Source organism: Pungitius pungitius, chromosome 10, assembly GCF_949316345.1.
Source record: "Pungitius pungitius chromosome 10, fPunPun2.1, whole genome shotgun sequence".
In the NCBI taxonomy this organism is placed as follows: domain Eukaryota; kingdom Metazoa; phylum Chordata; class Actinopteri; order Perciformes; family Gasterosteidae; genus Pungitius; species Pungitius pungitius.
Window position 1 is genome coordinate 12,581,288 of NC_084909.1, and position 21,210 is coordinate 12,602,497.

Genomic DNA, 21,210 nt, shown 5'->3' on the forward strand with positions numbered 1-21,210 from the left:
GTTACAAAAAACACTGAAGAAATATAATCGAAATTTTCAAAGAACAATAGAATTTCTGGCTGGTGTATGGAAGCTGATGTCATTAATAATTTTTCAGCACAGGGCAAAGTTTGACCAAGGATGTACGGCAAAGTGCAACATGGATTTGAGAGATACTTCATTATCTCTTTCTAGTCTTTAGACTACTTCATGTATTCATATACTGATGACAAAGCCTTCAGGTGCCATTTGGAATTAAAGTGTCATGCAGTCCATGTGAAGAATCGGGCATCAAACTAAGGATTCTATGATCACTAGAACAAAAACTTGATTAAAAAAAACCTTGTTCTCTGTTTGCCTCTTTGTTGATGTCAATGTGGACAGATGAGTCATCACAGTATGCCCATTTAATTGTCATTGTGGGAGAGAATGAGATGATAACTGGTTTTGTCCTCATGTAGGGCTGCTGGGGGACTAGTGGATGCAGGTTCAGATTATGAAAAGTCTTTGGCAGTGGAGGTAGCAAAACTTCAGAGACTCTATGGTGGTGGAGACCTTTTATCGTTTCCACAGTTCAAGTTCACGGGTGAGTCAAGCTATTCAAGCCTTCATCACCTACTGCAGCTTGTGAGCAGCAGTACTCTTGATTGTTGTGTAGAATATTTCCAGTTCGTAACACGTGGTCTTCTTTCATCTGCAGTGCTTGTGAATTATTTTAACTTGATCAATATTTAAAAGCTATATCTGCCACCTGTCAGCACTTTGGCCACAGCTGTTTTGGATATTTGTGGTCCCCAGAGGTTGGTGTTATTCTATAGGGCCAAAACTCCTACTGCTAAACAAAACCTATTCATATTTAATGGGTAGGATGCCGGTAAATGAAGCCCTTTAGGTATTGTTGTCTGGATGCTATGATCAGGTTTCAGAATATGTTCAGAATATTGTGACTAACCAAATTAGGGACAAAAAAAACCTGACTACATAATCAAAGATTCACTCCATTATTATCTTTTTTTTTCCAGAGCCCAAGTTGGACGAAGTTGCTCAGAAATGAACATCGGTGCACTGGACATCTTAAAGAGTTCACTATCTGATAGTTACGTTCCAACAACCATTGGCTTTAGGTTTGTACATGACAAACTCTATGGCTGTGGCAAGATATTTTTCCGAATTGACATTACATACATTTTTGATTTTGAGCTTTCGAATATGCTTTGTTTAGATTGATCTATGGCCGAGCTAAATGTGAATTAATATAACTTCCAATAAATGCAAACATATTGTTGTATTCATCTGTCTGCTGCTGTCTGGGAACATCACAATCAGGACTCGGTCTCAGTGGATGGTATTTCATTTGAACAAACACTCAATCCATATTGTGCGTGAGAGAAAAATTGAATAATTGTTAGGCCAAGGAAGTCCCACTGAAGATGAGATCATCTGGTGGACATGTCAATCAATGGCTGTAGCTGCGTCCCAATCCAGCAGCTGGGTCCTGTTACGTCAACTCCTCTGAGCGCAGTCAAAGGGATGCAGCCCTACAGGAGCTGAATTGGAGGACACGTCTGATCTATCCTCTACGGCCCAACATATCCCATTTATCTCATGCCCCCCCCCACACACACACCCGACCAATCACTTTTAAGTCCAGCATTGTTTTAAACGTTGAAAATAAAAACACATAGAAACTGAATTTGGTTGCTCAAGTCCTTTTCATAGCGACACCATCCCAGCACTTGCAATCTATAACTTGGTTTGTTCAACGAAACGTTTAAAAACAATGGGTTGCACTGAATGAGTCTACAAAGCCCAACAAGTCATTTAAAGCCAAATTCTCTCCCGTTACTTGAATAACTGAGCCAAACAATGGTTGTTTAACACAAAGAAGCTTTAAGCCTTTGGTTTTTTCTGGTCATCAATAAGAGGCTTTATTATCACATCAAAACCATATTTTTTCAGACCTTCAGAATGAAACCAAGCTTGTTTTTGCTGTGAGAACAGGGCATGGTTTTGTCAATATGACTCATCATTGATGTCTTTGTAAATGACATTTTCACTTGGTTTGTCCTGTTGAAAGTTTTCTCTTACTTGGTCATTTTTGAATATGGATTTAAGTGTACTCTGAATGGGTACATACGTAAGTTACAGGAACCTCACTGTATACCCTTATTCTATCTTTGCGCAAATCCAGCCTCACACCAAGGACACATTCTTTTTTTGTTTAACTGTTTCCCATTTTTCATTATAATATTTATGCCTTTTTGACTCTGTATTTAATGCTGTAAAAGGATTACCTAATTGATCAAAACAATCATTATTCTGGATCCTGGAGTGTATGAACTTGTATTTTCAGAAGACAATGTTTTAAGAACGGCATTTTTGCCTGACTTTTAACATCATTGACAACTTCTTCCATTGAACAAACAATCGTTTGGACAGCACTTTCAGAGAGACCTGATGCTTGCAAATGCGCCACAATTGAGCCACACATTGACGATAGTTGACTTGTAACAACAGAGCTTTCTGAGTTTTGCAAAGTGGCCATAACATTTTGGGAATCACTTGAACATTATGCCTCACATTCTCGCTGAGTAGAAACATCATGAACAATATCAATCTCTTGATCAACCTGACTATGCACCTTGCTGAGGTGCTTTCGGAAGCCACTAAGTACAAAATGATAATGAGCAATGTAGCTCTCCACATTTTAAACACAACTTTTTGCCAGGATATAAACCATGTTGGAATTTTAAATGTTGACAAAGAACCACACACATAGTGTGTTTTACATACAAATATGTGAATATCTTCAAGGCTGTTTATCGGTTACAGCGCCTCGCTGCAGCAGTCGTGCTCCAAGTTCTTTAACATGCGGGCTCTCTTTTGCTCTTCCGACATCGATGTTGTATATGGTGGTTTGGATGAATGTGTAAAAATGACAAAGACTGAATATAAGAGACTGAAAACGTAGTGAGCTTTGAACAGTTCATCAAAAGCTGCCACTGATGTGTGTGCCTTGCACGGGATTGGTTTTCGGTCGATAATAAGGTAGAACCTTTGGATATTTTTTAATCCGGGACTCTATTAAAAATATTAATCTAATTAATTAGAGGCTTTGTAATTAATTAATTGAAATTAATCGCATATATTGTACATACAAATATATGACCTGAGAACAGTGAGAAGTCATTTTTTTCACATGTATTTTTATTTTTATTCAACCAATTCCAGTGTAGCAATAGCATATTTAGAAATATAGTACTTTCAGAAATTCAGGTAGCCTATAGGTAAGTAGACCTTCTGTAAACTATGTTTTAAGTAGACCAATACTTTCAAGTACATTCAGAACATTGGTTATTTTTTCAGACGTGGTCTTAGTTACCCTGGTACTTAAACCCAGTCATCTGGTGCAGTGTGGGTTGGGTGTGGGTCCTTGTACCCAGAGTGGGGCTAACGTCCACGCTAGCTGCTAATTGTTTTGCGTTGAGGTGATACTTGAGGCTCGATGAAAATTCCTTGTTGCACAGCTTGCACACAACCACGCTCTTATCGACGCTTCCATCCGTGTGTTTATTATAATAAGATTTCCCATTCATGGGGCCAACCGACACGGTCTCGTCAGCTTCTTCGTTCACGTTCACTGTGGTTTGTTGTTGTCTGAAGTCATGAACGCTAGTTGGTACTCCAGTATAATCGGTCCCCCCGAAACTCATCCAGTGAGAAACTTTCCGCGGTGCAAAAAAAAGTGTAAAAATGCGTAAAAAATGTGTAATGCGTTATTTTTATGTGTAATTAATTAATCTTAATTCATATTGTAATTAATTAATCACAATTAACGCGCTAAAGTCCCGGCCCTATTCTAAACATATTTTACATAAACAAACACGAAAAGAAATAAATTATATCAAAGATAAAATTATAAATACCAAATACCACCACAATTACTAAAAACACAGATTTGGAACTGAACATTGTAAATGCAGAAAGTATTCAAGTATATAACCGTGTAAGTAATAATTTCTTCAGTAAATAATATACATACAAGTACACATAGTAATTAGTTGGAATGCTTCAAGCATTCCAAGTATTGTTCTTCTAATCTTTATTCCGCCTTATTCATCTTCTTCATATTATTAGTTGGAATGCTTCAAGCATTCCAAGTATTGTTCTTCTAATCTTTATTAGTTGGAATGCTTCAAGCATTCCAAGTATTGTTCTTCTAATCTTTATTCCGCCTTATTAGTTGGAATGCTTCAAGCATTCCAAGTATTGTTCTTCTTTTCTTTATTCCGCCTTTTTTTTATTCTATTTCTTCCGCCGCACCTTTCAACTCCTTCACACTTTCAGCTATTAAGACCATTCAAATATTAAAATGTTCAGCTCCTTCAGGGGAGGGGTGCTATGACTTTTCAGCTTTTTAGCTCTTATAATTGAATTAATATAAATTAAAAACATCAAACTTTTTAACATGGTTTCCAATGGATTAAATTTTCAAATCCTCTCAAAACTTGTTCAACTTTCAACTTTTTCAGCTTTTCCAATCTTTCAGCCAGAGAGACCATTTAAACTTTAAAATGTTGACACAAGTCTTAACAATTTCATTAAAAAAACAGCTTGTTGATATCTATTATAGTTTTTTCATAACCACTCATTATGTTTCACTAGTTTTGGGGTCCTTTTCGAATTTAGAGTGAGCGCTAGAGTGCGGGCAAAGTCGGAAGACAAGAGAGGGTCCATGTTTTGTAAACTGCTGGTAGAGCAGTTTTAAAACACATAGAGACATAAAAACTACACTCAAACGTTCGGTAGAGTCTTGTGTCTCTCAAAATGTCATTATTTTTTGGCTACTCCAAATAGTTTTGCTCCAGGAAGCATTTGTTTGAGGTGTGGGTTCTCAGTAACTGTCTGTGAGCTAAGTGCAGCTGCTCCGTTGCCGTGCCAACGAGCTGGGCCTCTTTCTGTGACTCACAGCTGATCCTAATTAGCTGATTAGTGCAGCCTGACATGACCTCCTTCTCTCCACCTTCTCTCATCATTTCAAACCGCCATGGAGGGAGTTCATACTGTAATGTTTGATGAGGCCTATTAAATAATATATACTGTCTCTCAACCCCCCCACCCCCCCACCCACTCACCCAATACCATCTTTTCAAAATAAAAGCTGCAATGATTATGTTATTTAAACATAAAGCTTAGGATTCAGCTGTTTCGTTGAATACTTATTGCGCTTTCAAATAGTACTACAACCACTACTAATATTTCTAGTACTTCTAGTAGTACTTCTAGTATTTAAACTGGTATTATTACTAAAATACTTTTACTACTAGTATTTCAACCCAATGGAGGGAATTCTTACTGTAATGTTTGATGAGGCCTATTAAATAATATATACTGTCTCTCAACCCCCCACCCCGCCACCCACTCACCCAATACCATCATTTCAAAATAAAAGCTGCAATGATTATGTTATTTAAACATAAAGCTTAGGATTCAGCTGTTTCGTTGAATACTTATTGCGCTTTCAAATAGTACTACAACCACTACTAGAATGTCTAGTACTTCTAGTAGTACTTCTAGTATTTCAACTGGTATTATTACTAAAATACTTTTACTACTAGTATTTCAACCCAATGGAGGGAATTCTTACTGTAATGTTTGATGAGGCCTATTAAATAATATATACTGTCTCTCAACCCCTGCACCTACTCACCCACTCCCCCAATACCATCATTTCAAAATAAAAGCTGCAATGATTATCTAATTTAGCCATGAAGCTTAGGATGAAGCTGTTTTGTTAAATACGTATTGCTCTTTCAAATAGTACTACAACCACTACTAGAATGTCTAGTACTTCTAGTAGTACTTCTAGTATTTCAACTGGTATTATTACTAAAATACTTTTACTACTAGTATTTCAACCCAATGGAGGGAATTCTTACTGTAATGTTTGATGAGGCCTATTAAATAATATATACTGTCTCTCAACCCCTGCACCTACTCACCCACTCCCCCAATACCATCATTTCAAAATAAAAGCTGCAATGATTATCTAATTTAGCCATGAAGCTTAGGATGAAGCTGTTTTGTTAAATACGTATTGCTCTTTCAAATAGTACTACAACCACTACTAATATTTCTAGTACTTCTAGTATTTCAACTGGTAGTATTACTAAAATGACTTTTACTACTACTAATATTACTAGTACTACTAGTATTTCAACCCCAATGGTGGGAATTCTTACTGTAATGTTTGATGAGGCCCATCAATTAATAACTTTAGTTTTCTTAGCTTAGGGCGACTGTGGGTGAGTGGGGAGCGCGGGCGGCCGTCCTCCAATCAGAGGGTTGGCGGTCTGATCCCAGGCCTGGCTAACCTGTATGTCACTGTGTCCTTGGGCAAGACACTTGATCCCAGCATTGTTCCTCTAGCTGTGACTACACTGTGTGAATGTTAGTTACTGGTTGGGCAGGTGCCACTGTGTATGGTAGGTCCTGTCATTGGTGTGTGAATGGGTGAATGATGTTATGTAGTGTTAAGGTGCTTTGAGTGGTCAGAAGACTAGAAGAGCGCTGTACAAATCTATTTTACCAAGTCCATTTGGTTTGAATAACAAACAGTCTGTCTCTCAAACCCCCCCACCCAATTCCATTATTTCAAAATAAAAGCCTCAATGATTATCTGTACCTCAACAATGGGTACACCACAATTGCTTTCAAATACTAGTGAAACTAGTACTTCTTCTACTGCTGCTAGTACCACTAGTACCACAATTACAAAAAATGTATTTTTTAATTCTCAGCTTTTCCTATTTCTATTATTTCAGCTTTTATTATTTGTGTTTTCAAATTCATAGAAGCTTCTCCAATTTCTTTTTTTGCAATTCTTTCAAGTTCATTTCAGCTTTTCTCATTTCTGTAATTTCAGCAATTTTAAATGTATTTCAGCCTTTTCTATTTCAGCAATGTTTAGAAAATTTCTGTATTTTCAGCCATTTTTAAATGTATTTCAGCTTGTTTCAATTCTGTACTTTAAGCGACTTTTTCAAATTATTTTCAGCCTGCATTCCAACGCATTTTCAGCAGGAAATGCATTTTTTAGTTCATCTTCTTCATATTATTATTAGTTGGAATGCTTCAAGCATTCCAAGTATTGTTCTTCTAATCTTTATTCAACTTAATCTTATTATTAGTTGGAATGCTTCAAGCATTCCAAGTATTGTTCTTCTTTTCTTTATTCCGCCATATTATTTTTATTATTCTATTTCTTCCGCCGCACCTTTCAACTCCTTCACACTTTCAGCTATTAAGACCATTCAAATATTAAAATATTCAGCTCCTTCAGGAGAGGTGTGCTATGACTCTTCAGCTTTTTAGCTCTTATAATTGAATTAATATAAATTAAATTGTTCAACTTTTTTAACATGGTTTCCAATGGAATACATTTTCAAATCCTCTCAAAACTTGTTCAACTTTCAACTTTTTCAGCTCTTCCAATCTTTCAGCTAGAGACACCATTTAAACTTTAAAATGGTGACACAAGTCTTAACAATTATATAAAAAAAAACAGCTTGTTGATATCTATTATACTTTTTTCATAATCACTAATTATGTTTCACTAGTTTTGGGGTCCTTTTTGAATTTACAGTGGGCGCTAGAGTGCAGACAAAGTCGGAAGACAAGAGAGGGTCCATGTTTTGTAAACTGCTGGTAGAGCAGTTTTAAAACACATAGAGACATAAAAACTACACTCAAACGTTCGGTAGAGTCTTGTGTCTCTCAAAATGTCATTATTTTTTGGCTACTCCAAATAGTTTTGCTCCAGGAAGCATTTGTTTGAGGTGTGGGTTCTCAGTAACTGTCTGTGAGCTAAGCACAGCTGCTCCGTTGCCGTGCCAACGAGCTGGGCCTCTTTCTGTGACTCACAGCTGATCCTAATTAGCTGATTAGTGCAGCCTGACATGACCTCCTTCTCTCCACCTTCTCTCATCATTTCAAACCGCCATGGAGGGAGTTCTTACTGTAATGTTTGATGAGGCCTTCTAATATATTCTGTCTCTCAACCCCCCCACCCCCCCACCCACTCACCCAATACCATCATTTCAAAATAAAAGCTGCAATGATTATCTGTAATTTAGCCATGAAGCTTAGGATTCAGCTGTTTCGTTGAATACTTATTGCGCTTTCAATTAGTACTACAACCACTACTAATAATTCTAGTACTTCTAGTAGTACTTCAAGTATTTCAACTGGTATTATTACTAAAATGACTTTTACTACTACTAGTACTACTAGTATTTCAACCCCCATGGAGGGAATTCTTACTGTAATGTTTGATGAGGCCTATTAAATAATATATACTGTCTCTCAACCCCCCCCCCCCACCCCCCCACCCAATACCATCATTTCAAAATAAAAGCTGCAATGATTATGTTATTTAAACATGAAGCTTAGGATCAAGCTGTTTTGTTGAATACGTATTGCTCTTTCAAATAGTACTACAACCACTACTAATATTTCTAGTACTTCTAGTAGTACTTCTAGTATTTCAACTGGTATTATTAGTAAAATGACTTTTACTACTACTAATATTACTAGTACTAGTATTTCAACCCCAATGGAGGGAATTCTTACTGTAATGTTTGAGGCCCATCAATTAATAACTATAGTTTTATTAGCTTAGGGCGACTGTGGGTGAGTGGGGAGCGCGGGCGTCCGTCCTCCAATCAGAGGGTTGGCGGTCTGATCCCAGGCCCGGCTAACCTGCATGTCAATGTGTCCTTGGGCAAGACGCTTAATCCCAGGATTGTTCCTCTAGCTGTGATTACAGTGTGTGAATGTTAGTTACTGGTTGGGCAGGTGCCACTGTGTATGGTAGGTCCTGTCATTGGTGTGTGAATGGGTGAATGATGTTATGTAGTGTTAAGGTGCTTTGAGTGGTCAGAAGACTAGAAGAGCGCTGTACAACTCTATTTTACCAAGTCCATTTGCTTTGAATAACAAACATTCTGTCTCCCAACCCCCCCCCACCCAATTCCATTATTTCAAAATAAAAGCCTCAATGATTATCTGTACCTCTACAATAGGTACAGCACAATTGCTTTCAAATACTAGTGAAACTAGTACTTACTTCTTCTACTGCTGCTAGTAACACTAGTACCATTATTTCAAAATAAAAGCCTCAATGATTATCTGTACCTCAACAATAGGTACACCACAATTGCTTTCAAATACTAGTGAAACTAGTACTTACTTCTTCTACTGCTGCTAGTACCACTAGTACCACAATTACAACTATAGTACTAAACCTTATATTACTACAAAAAATGTATTTTTTTAATTCTCAGCTTTTCCTATTTCTATTCTTTCAGTAACGTTTAAATTAATTTCAGCTTTTATTATTTCTGTGATTTCAAATTGATAGAAGCTTCTCCCATTTCTTTTTTTCAATTCTTTCAAGTTCATTTCAGCTTTTCTCATTTCTGTATTTTCAGCAATTTTTAAATGTAAGTACTTTTAGTAGTACTTCTAGTATTTCAACTGGTATTATTACTAAATGACTTTTACTAGTACTACTAGTATTTCAACCCCCATGGAGAGAATTCTTACTGTAATGTTTGATGAGGCCTATTAAATAATATATACTGTCTCTCAACCCCCCCACCCACTCACCCAATACCATCATTTCAAAATAAAAGCTGCAATAATTATCTGTAATTTAGCCATGAAGCTTAGGATAAAGCTGTTTTGTTAAATACGTATTGCTCTTTCAAATAGTACTACAACCACTACTAATATTTCTAGTACTTCTAGTTTAAAAAAAAGCCTCAATGATTATCTGTACCTCAACAATAGGTACACCACAATTGCTTTCAAATACTAGTGAAACTAGTACTTACTACTTCTACTCCTGCTAGTACCACTAGTACCACAATTACAACTATAGTACTAAACCTTAAATTACTACAAAATGTATTTTTTAATTCTCAGCTTTTCCTATTTCTATTTCAGCAATGTTTAAATTAATTTCAGCTTTTATTATTTCTGTGTTTTAAAAATTCATAGAAGCTTCTCCCATTTAGTTTTTTTTGCAATTGTTTCAAGTTCATTTCAGCTTTTCTCATTTCTGTATTTTCAGCCATTTTTAAATGTATTTCAGCTTTTTCCATTCTTTCAGCAATGTTTATAATAATTTCAGCTTGTTTCATTTCTGTACTTTAAGCAACTTTTTGAAATTAATTTCAGCTTTCTGCATTCCAACGCATTTTCAGCAGGAAATGCATTTTCTAGTTAGTTGGAATGCTTCAAGCATTCCAAGTATTGTTCTTCTTTTCTTTATTAGTTGGAATGCTTCAAGCATTCCAAGTATTGTTCTTCTAATCTTTATTAGTTGGAATGCTTCAAGCATTCCAAGTATTGTTCTTCTAATCTTTATTCCGCCTTATTCTACTATTTCTTCCGCCGCACCTTTCAACTCCTTCACACTTTCAGCTATTAAGACCATTCAAATATTAAAATGTTCAGCTCCTTCAGGAGAGGGGTGCTATGACTTTTCAGCTTTTTAGCTCTTTTAATTGAATTAATATAAATTAAAAACATCAAACTTTTTAACATGGTTTCCAATGGATTAAATTTTCAAATCCTCTCAAAACTTGTTCAACTTTCAACTTTTTCAGCTTTTCCAATCTTTCGGCTAGAGACACCATTTAAACTTTAAAATGTTGACACAAGTCTTAACAATTTCATTAAAAAAACAGCTTGTTGATATCTATTATAGTTTTTTCATAATCACTAATTATGTTTCAGTAGTTTTGGGGTTTCTTTCGAATTTAGAGTGGAGTTTTCCGGATGGTCCCGCGATTTAGAGTGAGCGCCGTGTCAGGATTCAGTAAAAAAAAAAGAGGCACTTTTATCTTTACGGCCACAATATTCACTTTTCGGCCTTCATTTAAAAAGAAAACATTAGCCGTGCTTGTGCTGGTTGGACTCGTATAAGTTTGGAATCTCAGAGTTATTTACTTTTTGCGTGAGGAGCCTGATTGTGAGACAAAGTCTGCCCCGAGCCCCATAAGCTTCCATACAAATCTGGCGACATTTAAAAAAAAAAAACACAGCCGGTACACTTTTTGTAAACGGCTGTTTGAGCAGTTTTAAAACACATAGAGACATAAAAACTACACTCATGCGTTTGGTAGGGTCTTGGGTCTCTCAAAATGTCATTATTTTTTGGCTACCCCATATAGTTTTGCTCCAGGAAGCATTTGTTTGAGGTGTGGATTTTGTCTAAATCTCTTCACTCTCTTCGCCGTGAGCTAATTAGCGACCATCTGTTGATCTATGGCCATAAAGACGTAGCTCAGGGACGTGCAGGTTTAACCGTGGTTAGATAATGGTACGTATGGACGTGCAGGTTTAACCGTGGTTAGATAACGGTACGTATGGACGTGCGTGTCGTGAGTTGGGACGGAGACCCGGGATGAGCAGACCGTAAGTAATGTGGAGGCTGGACCGTAAGATATTTGAGACATGTGAGAGCCATAAGTACTAGATTGCTAGCTAGCTATACTGCTAACAAGGCTACTCCCCGCTGGAGACATAAACCGTGGGTGTGACGTTGTTCATTCGGTGTTGTCATTAAGCTGCAGGCACGTGAGTTTATTTTCTTACGCGAGTGATACTATTAATAACCTTTTCGCGGACCGCAAGAAGGTCCGTAGGTTAATAAGCACGTCAAAAGTTACGGGGAGTGGCGTGACGTTGTTCCTTCGGGGATTGAGCTGCAGATACGTGAGTTTGTTTTCTTACGCGAATGACAGGAGATCGTTTGGTCTTTATTTTACACAACAGAGCGTCAACTTAATATACTATTAATAACCTTCATCGGACCGCAAGAAGGTCCGTCAGTTAATAAGCACGTCAAAAGTTACGGTGGACCAGCCGGGGTTAGGGGGGAGGAGGGGGTTCGCTGGTGGGCGAAACTGCGCACTGAGGAGTGAACAATTGTAATCGAGATGGGGGCTGTAGTATTTGTGTGTGTCCACTAACATTTAATTGTCCAAGTGAAACACGTAGTACTTGTATTAGTCATTGGCGCTGTATGCGTCCATGTTTATTTCACAAAACCGCGCATCTTTATGACATCATCAAGACATGACGGTTAACTTATCCGGAAGTATCCAGGAGCGTTTATGATGGCACCGCCACGAAGCTTTCAGTAATTTCTACACTATTTGCAAACTTTTGAGGCACTCACCAACCATGCAAAATGTTTTTATATTTTATTTTGACTTGTTGCCAGGATCTTCTCCTGTCTGGTTTATTCTGTGCACATGGGCAGGTGCCACTGTGTATGGTAGGTTGTGTCATCAGTGTATTAATGGGTGAGAGATGTCATCTAGTATTAAAGCGCTTTGAGTTGTCAGAAGACTAGCAAAGCGGTGTACAAGTTCATTAAGTTTGAATGAAAAAGATTCAGCAATGTTTAGAAGTAATTTAAGCTTTTATTAGTTCTGTATTTTGTCAAATTCATAGAAGCTTCCCCCATTTCTGTTTTTTCCAATTCTTTCAAGTTCGTTTCAGCTTTTCTCATTTCTGTATTTTCAGCAATTTTTAAATGTATTTCAGCCTTTTTTATTTCAGCAATGTTTAGAATAATTTCAGCTTGTTGCATTTTAAGCAACTTTTTGAAATTAATTTCAGCTTTTATTATTTCTGTGATTTCAAATTCATAGAAGCTTCTCCCATTTCTGTTTTTTTGATATTCTTTCAAGTTCATTTCAGCTTTTCTCATTTATGTATTTCAGCTTTTTCTATTCTTTCAGCAATGTTTAGAATAATTTCAGCTTGTTGCATTTTAAACAACTTTTTGAAATTTATTTCAGCTTTTATTTCTGTGATTTCAAATTCATAGAAGCTTCTCCCATTTCAGTTTTTTTGCAATTGTTTCAAGTTCATTTCAGCTTTACTCATTTCTGTATTTTCAGCCATTTTAAAATGTATTTTAGCTTTTTCTATTCTTTCAGCAATATTTAGAATAATTTCAGCTTGTTTCATTTCTGTACTTTAAGCAACTTTTTGAAATTAATTTCAGCTTTTTGCATTCCAACGCATTTTCAGCAGGAAATGCATTTTCTAGTTCCGCCTTATTCTACTATTTCTTCCGCCGCACCTTTCAACTCCTTCACACTTTCAGCTATTAAGACCATTCAAATATTCAAATGTTCAGCTCATTCAGGGGAGGGGTGCTATGACTTTTCAGCTTTTTAGCTCTTATAATTGAATTAATATAAATTAATATCTTCAACCTTTTTAACATGGTTTCCTAATGGATTAAATTTTCAAATCCTTTCAAAACTTCTTCAACTTTCAACTTTTTCAGCTTTTCCAATCTTTCAGCTAGAGACACCATTTAAACTTTAAAATGTTGACACAAGTCTTAACAATTTTATTAAAAAAACAGCTTGTTGATATCTATTATACTTTTTTCATAATCACTAATTATGTTTCATTAGTTTTGGGGTTCTTTTTGAATTTACAGTGCGCGCTAGAGTGAGGAGAAAGTCAGACAACAAAAGAAGGTCCATGTTTTGTAAACTGCTGGTAGAGCAGTTTTAAAACACATAGAGACATAAAAACTACACTCAAACGTTCGGTAGAGTCTTGTGTCTCTCAAAATGTCATTATTTTTTGGCTACTCCAAATAGTTTTGCTCCAGGAAGCATTTGTTTGACGTGTGGGTTCTCAGTAACTCTCTGTGAGCTAAGTGCAGCTGCTGCGTTGCCGCGCCAACGAGCTGGGGCTCTTTCTGTGACTCACAGCTGATCCTAATTAGCTGATTAGTGCAGCCTGACATGACCTGCTTCTCTCCACCTTCTCTCATCATTTCAAAGCAACCCCCATGGAGGGAGTTCTTACTGTAATGTTTGAGGCCTATTAATATATTCTGTCTCTCAACCCCCCCACCCCCCCACCCACTCACCCAATACCATCATTTCAAAATAAAAGCTGCAATGATTATGTTATTTAAACATAAAGCTTAGGATTCAGCTGTTTCGTTGAATACTTATTGCGCTTTCAAATAGTACTACAACCACTACTAAAATGTCTAGTACTTCTAGTAGTACTTCTAGTATTTCAACTGGTATTATTACTAAAATACTTTTACTACTAGTATTTCAACCCAATGGAGGGAATTCTTACTGTAATGTTTGATGAGGCCTTCTAATATATTCTGTCTCTCAACCTCCCCACCCCCCCACCCACTCACCCAATACCATCATTTCAAAATAAAAGCTGCAATGATTATGTTATTTAAACATGAGGCTTAGGATTCAGCTGTTTTGTTAAATACTTATTGGGCTTTCAAATAGTACTACAACCACTACGAATATTTCTAGTACTTCTAGTAGTACTTCTAGTATTTCAACTGGTATTATTACTAAATGACTTTTACTACTACTAATATTACTAGTACTACTAGTATTTCAACCCAATGGAGGGAATTCTTACTGTAATGTTTGATGAGGCCTATTAAATAATATATACTGTCTCTCAACCCCCCCACCCTCCCACCCACTCACCCAATACCATCATTTCAAAATAAAAGCTGCAATGATTATCTGTAATTTAGCCATGAAGCTTAGGATAAAGCTGTTTTGTTGAATACGTATTGCTCTTTCAAATAGTACTACAACCACTACTAATATTTCTAGTACTTCTAGTATTTCAACTGGTATTATTACTAAAATGACTTTTACTACTACTTGTACTACTAGTATTTCAACCCCAATGGAGGGAATTCTTACTGTAATGTTTGATGAGGCCCATCAATTAATAACTATAGTTTTATTAGCTTAGGGCGACTGTGGGTGAGTGGGGAGCGCGGGCGGCCGTCCTCCAATCAGAGGGTTGGCGGTCTGATCCCAGGCCCGGCTAACCTGCATGTCAATGTGTCCTTGGGCAAGACGCTTAATCCCAGCATTGTTCCTCTAGCTGTGACTACAGTGTGTGTGAGTGTTAGTTACTGGTTGGGCAGGCACCACTGTGTATGGTAGGTCCTGTCATTGGTGTGTGAATGGATGAATGATGTTATGTAGTGTTAAGGTGCTTTGAGTGGTCAGAAGACTAGAAGAGCGCTGTACAAATCTATTTTACCAAGTCCATTTGCTTTGAATAACAAACATTCTGTCTCCCAAACCACCCAATTCCATTATTTCAAAATAAAAGCCTCAATGATTATCTGTACCTCAACAATAGGTACACCACAATTGCTTTCAAATACTAGTGAAACTAGTACTTACTTCTTCTACTGCTGCTAGTACCACTAGTACAACTATAGTACTAAACCTTATATTACTACAAAAAATGTATTTTTTAATTCTCAGCTTTTATTATTTCTGTGTTTTCAAATTCATAGAAGCTTCTCCCATTTCTGTTTTTTTTTTGCAATTCTTTCAAGTTTATTTCAGCTTTTCTCATTTCTGTATTTTTAGCAATTTTTAAATGTATTTCAGCCTTTTCTATTTCAGCAATGTTTAGAATAATTTCAGCATGTTGCATTTTAAGCAACTTTTTGAAATTAATTTCAGCTTTTATTATTTCTGTGTTTTCAAATTCATAGAAGCTTCTCCCATTTCTGTTTTTTTTTTGCAATTCTTTCAAGTTCATTTCAGCTTTTCTCATTTCTGTATTTTCAGCCATTTTTAAATGTATTTCAGCTTTTTCTATTCTTTCAGCAATGTTTAGAATAATTTCAGCTTGTTTCATTTCTGTACTTTAAGCAACTTTTTGAAATTAATTTCAGCTTTTTGCATTCCAACGCATTTTCAGCAGGAAATGCATTTTCTAGTTCCGCCTTATTAGTTGGAATGCTTCAAGCATTCCAAGTATTGTTCTTCTAATCTTTATTAGTTGGAATGCTTCAAGCATTCCAAGTATTGTTCTTCTAATCTTTATTCCGACTTATTCATCTTCTTCATATTATTAGTTGGAATGCTTCAAGCATTCCAAGTATTGTTCTTCTAATCTTTATTCCGCCTTATTCATCTTCTTCATATTATTCTATTTCTTCCGCCGCACCTTTCAACTCCTTCACACTTTCAGCTATTAAGACCATTCAAATATTAAAATGTTCAGCTCATTCAGGGGAGGGGTGCTATGACTTTTCAGCTTTTTAGCTCTTATAATTGAATTAATATAAATTAATATCTTCAACCTTTTTAACATGGTTTCCTAATGGATTAAATTTTCAAATCCTTTCAAAACTTCTTCAACTTTCAACTTTTTCAGCTTTTCCAATCTTTCAGCTAGAGACACCATTTAAACTTTAAAATGTTGACACAAGTCTTAACAATTTTATTAAAAAAACAGCTTGTTGATATCTATTATACTTTTTTCATAATCACTAATTATGTTTCATTAGTTTTGGGGTTCTTTTTGAATTTACAGTGCGCGCTAGAGTGAGGAGAAAGTCAGACAACAAAAGAAGGTCCATGTTTTGTAAACTGCTGGTAGAGCAGTTTTAAAACACATAGAGACATAAAAACTACACTCAAACGTTCGGTAGAGTCTTGTGTCTCTCAAAATGTCATTATTTTTTGGCTACTCCAAATAGTTTTGCTCCAGGAAGCATTTGTTTGACGTGTGGGTACTCAGTAACTGTCTGTGAGCTAAGTGCACCTTGCTCCGTTGCCGCGCCAACGAGCTGGGGCTCTTTCTGTGACTCACAGCTGATCCTCATTAGCTGATTAGTGCAGCCTGACATGACCTCCTTCTCTCCACCTTCTCTCATCATTTCAAAGCAACCCCCATGGAGGGAGTTCTTACTGTAATGTTTGAGGCCTATTAATATATTCTGTCTCTCAACCCCTCCACCCCCCCACCCACTCACCCAATACCATCATTTCAAAATAAAAGCTGCAATGATTATGTTATTTAAACATAAAGCTTAGGATTCAGCTGTTTCGTTGAATACTTATTGCGCTTTCAAATAGTACTACAACCACTACTAAAATGTCTAGTACTTCTAGTAGTACTTCTAGTATTTCAACTGGTATTATTACTAAAATACTTTTACTACTAGTATTTCAACCCAATGGAGGGAATTCTTACTGTAATGTTTGATGAGGCCTTCTAATATATTCTGTCTCTCAACCTCCCCACCCCCCCACCCACTCACCCAATACCATCATTTCAAAATAAAAGCTGCAATGATTATGTTATTTAAACATGAGGCTTAGGATTCAGCTGTTTTGTTAAATACTTATTGGGCTTTCAAATAGTACTACAACCACTACTAATATTTCTAGTTCCGACTTATTAGTTGGAATGCTTCAAGCATTCCAAGTATTGTTCTTCTAATCTTTATTCCGCCTTATTCATCTTCTTCATATTATTCTATTTCTTCCGCCGCACCTTTCAACTCCTTCACACTTTCAGCTATTAAGACCATTCAAATATTAAAATGTTCAGCTCATTCAGGGGAGGGGTGCTATGACTTTTCAGCTTTTTAGCTCTTATAATTGAATTAATATAAATTAATATCTTCAACCTTTTTAACATGGTTTCCTAATGGATTAAATTTTCAAATCCTTTCAAAACTTCTTCAACTTTCAACTTTTTCAGCTTTTCCAATCTTTCAGCTAGAGACACCATTTAAACTTTAAAATGTTGACACAAGTCTTAACAATTTTATTAAAAAAACAGCTTGTTGATATCTATTATACTTTTTTCATAATCACTAATTATGTTTCATTAGTTTTGGGGTTCTTTTTGAATTTACAGTGCGCGCTAGAGTGAGGAGAAAGTCAGACAACAAAAGAAGGTCCATGTTTTGTAAACTGCTGGTAGAGCAGTTTTAAAACACATAGAGACATAAAAACTACACTCAAACGTTCGGTAGAGTCTTGTGTCTCTCAAAATGTCATTATTTTTTGGCTACTCCAAATAGTTTTGCTCCAGGAAGCATTTGTTTGAGGTGTGGGTTCTCAGTAACTGTCTGTGAGCTAAGTGCAGCTGCTCCGTTGCCGTGCCAACGAGCTGGGCCTCTTTCTGTGACTCACAGCTGATCCTAATTAGCTGATTAGTGCAGCCTGACATGACCTCCTTCTCTCCACCTTCTCTCATCATTTCAAAGCAACCCCCATGGAGGGAGTTCTTACTGTAATGTTTGAGGCCTATTAATATATTCTGTCTCTCAACCCCTCCACCCCCCCACCCACTCACCCAATACCATCATTTCAAAATAAAAGCTGCAATGATTATGTTATTTAAACATAAAGCTTAGGATTCAGCTGTTTCGTTGAATACTTATTGCGCTTTCAAATAGTACTACAACCACTACTAAAATGTCTAGTACTTCTAGTAGTACTTCTAGTATTTCAACTGGTATTATTACTAAAATACTTTTACTACTAGTATTTCAACCCAATGGAGGGAATTCTTACTGTAATGTTTGATGAGGCCTTCTAATATATTCTGTCTCTCAACCTCCCCACCCCCCCACCCACTCACCCAATACCATCATTTCAAAATAAAAGCTGCAATGATTATGTTATTTAAACATGAGGCTTAGGATTCAGCTGTTTTGTTAAATACTTATTGGGCTTTCAAATAGTACTACAACCACTACTAATATTTCTAGTACTTCTAGTAGTACTTCTAGTATTTCAACTGGTATTATTACTAAATGACTTTTACTACTACTAATATTACTAGTACTACTAGTATTTCAACCCAATGGAGGGAATTCTTACTGTAATGTTTGATGAGGCCTATTAAATAATATATACTGTCTCTCAACCCCCCACCCCCCACCCACTCCCCCAATGCCATCATTTCAAAATAAAAGCTGCAATGATTATGTTATTTAAACATGAAGCTTAGGATTCAGCTGTTTCGTTGAATACTTATTGCGCTTTCAAATAGTACTACAACCACTACTAATATTTCTAGTACTTCTAGTAGTACTTCTAGTATTTCAACTGGTATTATTACTAAATGACTTTTACTACTACTAATATTACTAGTACTACTAGTATTTCAACCCAATGGAGGGAATTCTTACTGTAATGTTTGATGAGGCCTATTAAATAATATATACTGTCTCTCAACCCCCCCACCCAATACCATCATTTCAAAATAAATGCTGCAATGATTATCTGTAATTTAGCCATGAAGCTTAGGATAAAGCTGTTTTGTTAAATACGTATTGCTCTTTCAAATAGTACTACAACCACTACTAATATTTCTAGTACTTCTAGTATTTCAACTGGTATTATTACTAAAATGACTTTTACTACTACTAATATTACTAGTACTACTAGTATTTCAACCCCAATGGAGGGAATTCTTACTGTAATGTTTGAGGCCCATCAATAACTTTTTAGTTTTCTTAGCTTAGGGCGACTGTGGGTCAGTGGGGAGCCCGGCCGTCCTCCAATCAGAGGGTTGGCGGTCTGATCCCAGGCCCGGCTAACTTGCATGTCAATGTGTCCTTGGGCAAGACACTTATTCCCAGCAGTGTTCCTCTAGCTGGGACTACAGTGTGTGTGAATGTTAGTTACTGGTTGGGCAGGTGCCAATGTGTATGGTAGGTCCTGTCATTGGTGTGTGAATGGGTGAATGATGTTATGTAGTGTTAAGGTGCTTTGAGTGGTCAGAAAACTAGAAGAGCGCTGTACAAATCTATTTTACCAAGTCCATTTGCTTTGAATAACTAACAGTCTGTCTCCCAAACCACCCCCACCCAATTCCATTATTTCAAAATAAAAGCCTCAATGATTATCTGTACCTCAACAATAGGTACACCACAATTGCTTTCAAAAACTAGTGAAACTAGAACTTACTTCTTCTACTGCTGCTAGTACCACTAGTACCACAATTACAACTATAGTACTAAACCTTATATTACTACAAAAAAATGTATTGTTTAATTCTCAGCTTTTCCTATTTCGATTATTTCTGTGATTTCAAATTCATAGAAGCTTCTCCCATTTCAGTTTTTTTGCAATTGTTTCAAGTTCATTTCAGCTTTTCTCATTTCTGTATTTTCAGCCATTTTTAAATGTATTTCAGCTTTTTCTATTCTTTCAGCAATGTTTAGAAGTAATTTAAGCTTTTATTAGTTCTGTATTTTGTCAAATTCATAGAAGCTTCCCCCATTTCTGTTTTTTCCAATTCTTTCAAGTTCATTTCAGCTTTTCTCATTTCTGTATTTTCAGCAATTTTTAAATGTATTTCACCTTTTTCTATTTCAGCAATGTTTAGAATAATTTCAGCATGTTGCATTTTAAGCAACTTTTTGAAATTAATTTCAGCTTTTACTATTTCTGTGATTTCAAATTTATAGAAGCTTCTCCCATTTGTTTTTTTGCAATTCTTTCAAGTTCATTTCAGCTTTTCTCATTTATGTATTTTCAGCCATTTAAAAATCTATTTCAGCTTTTTCTATTCTTTCCGCAATGTTTAGAATAATTTCAGCTTGTTTCATTTCTGTACTTAAAGCAACTTTTTAAAATTAATTTCAGCTTTCTGCATTCCAACGCATTTTCAGCAGGAAATGCATTTTCTAGTTCATCTTCTTCATATTCTATTTCTTCCGCCGCACCTTTCAACTCCTTCACACTTTCAGCTATTAAGACCATTCAAATATTAAAATGTTCAGCTCATTCAGGGGAGGGGTGCTATGACTTTTCAGCTTTTTAGCTATTATAATTGAATTAATATAAATTAATATCTTCAACCTTTTTAACATGGTTTCCTAATGTATTAAATTTCAAATCCTTTCAAAACTTCTTCAACTTTCAACTTTTTCAGCTTTTCCAATCTTTCAGCTAGAGACACCATTTAAACTTTAAAATGTTGACACAAGTCTTAACAATTTCCTAAAAAAAACAGCTTGTTGATATCTATTATAGTTTTTTCATAACCACTCATTATGTTTCACTAGTTTTGGGGTCCTTTTCGAATTTAGAGTGAGCGCTAGAGTGCGGGCAAAGTCGGAAGACAAGAGAGGGTCCATGTTTTGTAAACTGTTGGTAGAGCAGTTTTAAAAGACATAAAGACATAAAAACTACACTCAAACGTTCGGTAGAGTCTTGTGTCGCTCAAAATGTAATTATTTTTTGGCTACTCCAAATAGTTTTGCTCCAGGAAGCATTTGTTTGAGGTGTGGGTTCTCGGTAACTGTCTGTGAGCTAAGTGCACCTTGCTCCGTTGCCGCGCCAACGAGCTGGG

General features: G+C 36.2%; 1 protein-coding gene across 8 annotated transcripts in view; it reads left to right on the forward strand.

The window, feature by feature from the left end:
• The window catches only part of si:ch211-140m22.7 (uncharacterized protein LOC570370 homolog), a 53,600-nt gene that overhangs the window by 16,370 nt on the left and 16,020 nt on the right, over positions 1–21,210 (forward strand). For 4 of the 8 annotated variants that reach the window (XM_037489478.2, XM_037489477.2, XM_037489479.2 and 1 more), the window contains 2 exons: positions 441–565; positions 1,002–1,672. The exons of the other annotated variants lie outside the window; for them this stretch is intronic. In XM_037489478.2, the coding sequence (XP_037345375.2) occupies positions 441–565; positions 1,002–1,033 (157 nt within the window). In that variant the 3' untranslated portion in view covers positions 1,034–1,672. Of the gene's footprint in view, positions 1–440; positions 566–1,001; positions 1,673–21,210 lie in introns of those variants that run through there. 8 annotated transcript variants of the gene reach the window in all.